This window comes from Pan paniscus, chromosome 8, assembly GCF_029289425.2.
Source record: "Pan paniscus chromosome 8, NHGRI_mPanPan1-v2.0_pri, whole genome shotgun sequence".
Lineage (NCBI taxonomy): Eukaryota > Metazoa > Chordata > Mammalia > Primates > Hominidae > Pan > Pan paniscus.
In genome coordinates, this window is record NC_073257.2 from 145568773 (window position 1) to 145576682 (window position 7910).

Genomic DNA, 7910 nt, shown 5'->3' on the forward strand with positions numbered 1-7910 from the left:
CCCAGCTGTGGGTCCCCGTGACACTTGAAGGTCACCATAGAAGACACATGGAGCCACACAGCTCCGCCAGCCTGGAGCCACTGCGTTCGAAGGGGAACCGGAGGCTCCTGCACCTGGTCTACTGCCCTCCCTCTCCTCACAGCCTCTTAGGAGGAGCAGAGGACAGATTCCTCTGGGAGGCCAAGGCTGTAGCCCCCGTCAGCCCTGCACGCTGGGCTGTGTTCAGCATGGGCAGCCTCGTCCGGTCTCCGAACCTGGCCTTCTGCAGATGCCCGCCCTGCAGTGGGATTGAAGGATATTTGCCTGGAAGAGTGGCTCAGCCTCTCCAGGGTCTCCTTGTGTTATGGTCTGGGGGAAGGTTAGGGAGGGATGCAGGGAGGGGCCTAAGGATGGGGCACTGGGTGTGAATCCCTGTGGGGAAGCCCAGTGCCTGGGACAGGGTCCATGAGTGCCTGGGTCAGTGTCTGTTGTGGTCTGGGTCAGCGTCCATTGAGGTCTGGGTTGGGGTCCATCAGTGTCTGGGTCAGCGTCCATCAGGGTCCAGGTCAGGGTACATCAGGGTCTAGGTTGGGGTCCATCGGGTCTAGGTCGGGGTCCATCGGTGTCTGGGTCAGCGTCTGTCGGGGTCTGGGTCGGGGTCCGGGTCGGGGTCCATCGGTGTCTGGCTCAGCGTCTGTCGGGGTCTGGCTCAGCGTCTGTCAGGGTCTAGGTCGGGGTCCATCGGTGTCTGGGTCAGCGTCTGTCAGGGTCTGGGTCAGCGTCTGTCGGGGTCTGGGTCGGGGTCCATCGGTGTCTGGGTCAGGGTCCATCGGGGTCTAGGTCAGGGTCCATCGGTGTCTGGGTCAGCGTCTGTCAGGGTCTGGGTCAGCGTCTGTCGGGGTCTGGGTCGGCGTCCATCGGTGTCTGGGTCAGCGTCTGTCAGGGTCTGGGTCAGGGTCCATCGGTGTCTGGGTCAGCGTCTGTCGGGGTCTGGCTCAGCGTCTGTCGGGGTCTGGCTCAGCGTCTGTCGGGGTCTGGCTCAGCGTCTGTCGGGGTCTGGGTCGGGGTCCATCGGTGTCTGGGTCAGCGTCTGTCGGGGTCTAGGTCGGGGTCCATTGGTGTCTGGCTCAGCGTCTGTCGGGGTCTGGCTCAGCGTCTGTCAGGGTCTAGGTTGGGGTCCATTGGGGTCTAGGTCGGGGTCCATCGGGGTCTGGGTCGGGGTCCATTGGTGTCTGGGTCAGCGTCTGTCAGGGTCTGGGTCAGGGTCCATCGGTGTCTGGCTCAGCGTCTGTCGGGGTCTGGCTCAGCGTCTGTCGGGGTCTGGCTCAGCGTCTGTCGGGGTCTGGGTCAGCGTCTGTCGGGGTCTGGGTCGGGGTCCATCGGTGTCTGGGTCAGCGTCTGTCAGGGTCTGGCTCAGCGTCTGTCGGGGTCTGGCTCAGCGTCTGTCGGGGTCTGGGTCAGCGTCTGTCGGGGTCTGGGTCAGCGTCTGTCGGGGTCTGGGTCGGGGTCCATCGGTGTCTGGGTCAGCGTCTGTCGGGGTCTGGGTCAGGGTCCATCGGTGTCTGGGTCAGCGTCTGTCAGGGTCTGGGTAAGGGTCCATCGGTGTCTGGCTCAGCATCTGTCGGGGTCTGGGTCAGCGTCTGTCGGGGTCTGGGTCAGCGTCTGTCGGGGTCTGGGTCGGGGTCCATCGGGGCTGTGAGCTCAGGTTCCAGCCGCCCTTACCCACTGGTTCCCAACAGAGCCGGGGGCCAGTCGTCCATGGAGACTGGGTCATGGTGGGCAGCGGGTGACCCAGCAGCTTGGTTTTTGTTTGGTAACATTCTTGGCCACCTGAGTCCTTTGTCCTATTTTCCTATTTCTCCTCCTCCCCGCCCTGTTTTAAAGTAAATCTACTCGTGTGCACTGTGGTTGGGCTTTTCCTGCTTATCTGCACCCTAAGTGCCTCTGGTGAGCCCTCCATGCATCCTCCACTTAACCTCAAGGTGAAGCTCAGCCAGTTTGGTAAACAAGCTGGGTAATTTTGTGAACGCATTTGGGCCGGGAACGGCTGACAACGAACCACCGCAGAGCTGAGCTTGGGGCGTGGCAGGCGGTGTGTTGGGGGGTCCCTCCAGCCCTGGGCCATGCGGGCCTTGGAGGCTGGCCAGCTAGTAGATGCTATGAGGGGCGGCTGCTCTGCCCACCCTGCCACTCCCCAAGGACGCCCCTGGACCAAGAACCCTGCAGGATGGACTTGGGAGGGCAGCCCCCACCCTCAGCCTGCACTGCTCGTCCACCGCCTCCCCTGCCTCTGTGCCTGGGCTGCCCAGACCCTCTGTGCCTTTCCCTCCCCAGCCGGCTCAGTGCCTATGTGAGGCCAGCAGAAATGTGCAGTTTTGTTCTGAAAAGACTATGGGGGCAGCAGAGCTCCTCAGAGTGTGGGCTCTGGGACAGGGGCTGGAAGTCAAATCCCAGACCCACCCTTGGTTTGTGACCTCGGACCTGTGGATTGGGAGGGGTCAGGAGTCTCTGCGGTGCCGGCCGCTGTGCTGGTCCCCCATGGATGAGCTCGCTCTGGGGCTTTGGGCGTCCGTCGGGGGTGGCGTGAAGCTCTGCACCAGGAGGTTTCGGGCCAGATCTTAGTGAAACCAGACCCAGTGTGGCCAAAGCCCTCACCTTTGCACATCCCCCATCTCTGATGCTGCCATCTCCCAGGTGAGCTGGGCCCCTCACTGCCCACGGCTCCTGTGACTCATGACCACTGACTTCCTCTCAGAGCTGCCACTCAGCAGCTGTGGGGCTTGAGGTGCCCCTCTGCCTCTTCCGGTCCCAGGTTCCCTCTCTGGAAGATGCAGCCAGCGTTGCCTTATCTGATAGAATTTGAGGCAGGATCTGCAGCGGAGACCTCGAGTCCTTGTCACATAGGTATGTGGAGCACCCTGTGCTCTGCTGCCGTGGGGCTGTGGGGTGTGGGGGACCCCAGCTGCTGCCAAGTATGGAGCAGGAGAGCTTCATGCCCTTTACACAGAGGTGCCCACGGACAGCCTGGCATGCAGGCCCTACAGAGATGCTCTCACACAGCCCATGTGCTCCCCCACACCTACCGTAAGTGCAGAATCACATGCCCTGACCCCACACTTGGCTTCACTCACAGGGCACCCAGGTACCTGCATCAGAACTACACCCATCCACACCCAGACACATGTGCCCCCAGCACAGGCCCCCACGCAGACAGCAGGCTCTCAGCAGACAGACAAAAACACGCACCCAGCAGATCCAGACCCGGCACACAGACATCCATGCAGACATGCTGCCCCTGCCCAGGAGACAGGCAGGCACCACTCACCCCGGCCTCTGGGGCCCGGTGCTTCCCACAGAAACAAGTGGACAGACAAGGCCATGACGGGGACAAATGTGAAACCACAGACATGCTGCCCCTCCACATGGCCGCCTGCTTCAGGGAAGCTTGTTGACCAGCACACCCCAGACAGCTCGCTGCCCAATGTAGTTATAGGCACAGGCATGTGCAGATGTGCCGTGGCATACACAGTTACACACAGGTGCTCACACAGGCACTCCCAGACACACATAGGTGCTCATTCAGACAGGGACACACAAGCACACATAGGTGCGCATGCAGACACACGGCAGCACACAGGCACACACAGGTATCCACAGGTGCACACAGGTATACACAGACACACACAGGTACACATGCAGCTGCACAGACACTCAGATATGCCCAGGTGCACATGCAGGTGAGCACAGACACAGGTGCACACAGGCACACACAGGCATGCACAGGCACATACACAGGTGGCTGCACAGATATACACAGGTGCACCGAGACACAGGTATACACAGGTGCATACACAGGTGGGTGCACAGATATACACAGGTGCACCAAGACACAGGCATACACAGGCACATACACAGGTGGGTGCACAGATATACATAGGTGCACCGAGACACACAGGTATACACAGGCACATACACAGGTGGGTGCACAGATATACACAGGTGCACCGAGACACAGGCATACACAGGCACATACACAGGTGGGTGCACAGATATACACAGGTGCACCCAGGCACACTCATGAACACAAGCACTCACATGTCACCTGTGCAGAGGATGACGTGGTTTCTACGTGGTGGATCTGGGTCTGAGTCCCAGCATGTCACCTGTGCAGAGGATGACGTGGTTTTTAGGTGGTGGATCTGGGTCTGAGTCCCAGCCCTGCCCCACACACTCTGCTCTGACCTGGCAGCCCATCTCCTCACCTGTGAGGTGCTGAGGTGGGGAGTTTGGAGTTTGCTCTTGGACGAAGCAGGGGCTCCTGTGACCACTCAGGCCAACAGGATCAGGGCTTGTAAGAGGCAAAACCAGAGAAGCCTGGCTGCAAAGATGAGCCCCCCTGGGGATCCCTGTGTGCCCCCCAGCCCCTACATCCCAGAGCAGAGGGTGCCGGTCCCCCAGGGCCTCCCACAGGTGGGCTCCGCCTGCCTGCTCAGAGCAGTCGGGTCTGAGACTGGAGTTTGACTCATTGTCCCCCACCTCCTGATCTCTGGCCAGGCCACTGTGAGGGTCACAGGGTTGATTGAGGAAACCTTTTCATGGGCTGTGAAAGGGGCAAAGGCACCTGAACCCTCTGCCCTCCTCACCTAGACCCGTGAGGACCACGGCCCTGGGGCAGAGCCCTCTCCCTGGACACCAAGGTCCTCTGACTGCTCCCCACCTGGTTGGCTGAGCCTGGCTGATGCTCCACAGAGGGGTGGTCCAGGCTGGACAGGTCAAGGTGGCAGAGGGCAGTGGGAGGTCAGGAGAAGGTGCTCAGGACCCACCAAGGGGTCTTTGGCCCCTGCCTTCTGTGTGTGCTTGGAGAAGGGACTTCACTGGTCCCAGAGACAGCTGATCAGTCCATCCAGCCTGGCCTGGTGTCCTGGTCCACACAGGGTACAGACCTCCAAGGCTGCCGGGGGCAGGTGTATGGCTCTGTGTTCCCGCGTCCCAAAGCCACATTCATACATGTCACATCTATTCACATTCAGCCATGTCTGAGGGTCCTTACTGGGCCTCAGCACTGGCTTCCGACCCAGCAGTGGACGCATGAGTTTTTGCCTGGGGGATCAGGTGTTGGAGGGAGACAGACAACAGCTAATGGTGGGTAACTCTGCAGCACGCGGGGGCGGAGTGTGGCATGGAGAGGCAGGCACACAAAGGAGTGGGATCAGGGCCACTGCTTGGACAGAACACCCAAGGCCAGGGTCCACCCTGGAGGTGTCAGGGAAGAGAGTGCCAGGGAAGGGGAAAGCGGCTGCGGAGGTGAAGGTGGGCCTGGGCCCTGCGTGGTGGGGGACGAGCAGTGGGCAGGGAGGGCTGAGCTCAGCGGTGGGTGTCGGCACACAGGCCTGTGGTGTGTCCTCGGCTGTCACCGACTGAGTGGCTGCGGGGTGGTGAGCAGAGAGGGGACTGACGTGACTTTGCTTTCAAGGAGCCCCCTCGACCTCTGGACGCTGGTGGAGCATGGGCGGGGCAGGGCCCAGTTGGGGGCGGCCCTCGTAGCTGAAATCGGGCAGACCCTGCCGGGGTGCAGCCCGATGGATTCGCTGATGGATTGGATGTGGGTGTAGAACAGAGATAAGCCGAAGGCTCTGAGGTCAGCGTGGTTTTGGGGGCTGGGGGAAGTCGGAAGTAAGGTTTTGGGGTGCAAGTGCAGAGATGGAGGAGCGGCTGGGCAAAGGCATGGACACAGGCCTGGGCTGGAGGTGGGCATTGGGGTGCGTCGGGACCGACCCCGGGGCTCCAAAGGCCGGGGCTGTGGGTGGGGGGAGAGCAGAGGCTGGGTGTCCATCGCTGAAGGCGCCATTCTCATCTCCTCCAGTTTTGTGCCTGGGGCAGCCCGGGAGCTTTTCTGGGCCTGTGTCGGTGGCCGCAGCCCAGCTCCACCCTGCGGTGCCCACCAGGAGGATTTGCCGGGGCGGCCAGGACCCCCGAGGGCACAAACACCGCGGACTCGCGGCTCTGCTGTGCCCCGTCCGGGCCAGCCCTGCCCTGGAGCGGCCCCCTCTCCTGGGGCAGCTTCCGGGCGCGACCACCCCCCCACAGGCAGAGCCCCCACCTGGAGTCCCCGGGCTGAGGCCTCTGCACGCGCGGGAGGCTCTTCCTGGACCCAGCGAGCACCGTGGCGGCGCCGCCCACCCAGCCCCACGCCCCACCGCGCCCCCCGCCTCGGGCAGGTGCAGACTCCAGGTCCTGCCCGTTTCTCACGGTCTCTCCCACGGCCCCGGGTCCGCCTCACTGAGAGCCCAAGACCGGGGCCGCCACCCCTCAGCGACCCGCCCCGGGGACACCGCCCCGCACAGCGCCCGCAGCCACACGTCCTGGGCCCGGGGGCCCCGGGCAGCCTCCCGGCTGTGTGTGTGCGCGTTTGGGGTCCCATCCACGCGGGTCCCCTCCCCCCACGCTGGGCTGGCAGGGAGGAACCCACTCCCAACGCGGCCCCCGGACGCCCCCACTCCTCAGCACCGCCCAGGGAGAACCCGCGGCCGCCTGGTTGTGAAACCCCACAGCCTTCTCCGCCCTGCGCTGTGGGCTGGATTTCCATGTGAATCGTAAGTCAGTTCTCAAGTCCCGTCTCCCTCCTAGAGTTTACTTTGGGGGAAATTTCACATCTTTGCAACAGGAAAGCTTCCAACCCAGAAACGTGGTGCGTTTCCGCATTTACTCAGATCTTCCTTCAACGCCTCTCAACTTTCTGCATTAACGTCTTCCACGTCTTTCACCAGATTAATTCCTAGAAAGTTGGTATTTTTGTTGCCTTTGTAAGTGGTAGGTATTTTTAAAAAGTCATTTTCTGTTCATTGCTTATATGTAGAAAAACAAGTGACTTTTGTCTATGTTCAGTAAACTCACTAAACGTTCCCATGTCGCTAACTGATCCCTGGTTCCTGTGGGTCTCGGCATTCCCAGCAGCGTGTCTGTGAGTCACACTGGTCTTGACTGTCATTCTCCAAGCATCGTGCCTTTTCTTTTTTATCTTTCTGCACTGGGTTTGGCCGCCAGGGCAAAGTGGGCTGCAGGTGGTGAGAGCAGGAACGGGGACGCTTCTGTGAGCTGCGTTTGTATGTTCTTGTTTTCAGATTAAGGAAGTTCCCTTCTAGTTCTAGTTTGCAAACACTTTATTATCAGAAATGGATACTGAATTCTATATTAAAAATTTTACATCTTTGAAAATGACAATATGATTGTTCTCCCTTAGCCTTTCAGTGTGGCAAATTACAGTGATTGATTTTCTAGTGTTAGCTTTTTTCCTAAATGCAACTTTGCAGGCCTGGAGAAAACCAGCTTTGGCGTCAGTGATGTGCTTTGTACGCATTGCTGATTCTGTGGGTCCTGTGTCTGGATTCAAGACAGGCAAACATTGAGGGAATTAATCATCACTAGATCAGCCCTACAGGAAATGCTTAAGGGAGTCCTACATCTAGAAGTGATAGGATGTTAACCACCATGATAAAAACTCACAAAAGAATAAAAATCACTAGGAAATCAGATGAGAACGAGAAAGAAATAAAATCTTATCATTACAAAAACCACCAAACTGCAAAGATAGACAATAAGAGAGGAAGAAAGGAAAAAAGGATATACAAAATGACAACAAAATAAAAATCATATCAAGTATCTTCTCAGACCACAGTGAAACTAGAAATCAATACCAAGAATAACTTTGGAAACTATACAAAGTCCTGGACACATATAACTTACCAAGACTGAACCAAGAAGAAATACAAAACATGAACAGACCATTAATGAGTAACGAGATTGAATGAGTAATAAAAAGTCCCCCAACAAAGAAAAGACCAGGACTGCATGGCTTCACAGCTGAATTCTACCAATCTTTAAAAAGAAAAAATACTAACTCTTCTCAAACTATTCCAGAAACTTGAAGGTGG

The 7910-nt window shown here is 58.7% G+C and overlaps 1 protein-coding gene across 1 annotated transcript; it reads left to right on the forward strand.

The window, feature by feature from the left end:
• Positions 1-714: 714 nt before the first annotated feature.
• On the forward strand, positions 715-7589 carry LOC134731154 (proline-rich protein 36-like). The gene is made up of 2 exons (XM_063607924.1): positions 715-3916; positions 3979-7589. Exon 2 carries the CDS (start codon positions 5680-5682, stop codon positions 6574-6576), a length of 897 nt encoding a protein of 298 aa, XP_063463994.1. The 5' UTR covers positions 715-3916; positions 3979-5679; the 3' UTR covers positions 6577-7589.
• Positions 7590-7910: the final 321 nt, after the last annotated feature.

Bases quoted from the DNA above. Each gene is read 5' to 3' on its own strand.
- LOC134731154 (XM_063607924.1), top strand. From the start codon at position 5,680: ATGGAGGAGCGGCTGGGCAAAGGCATGGACACAGGCCTGGGCTGGAGG.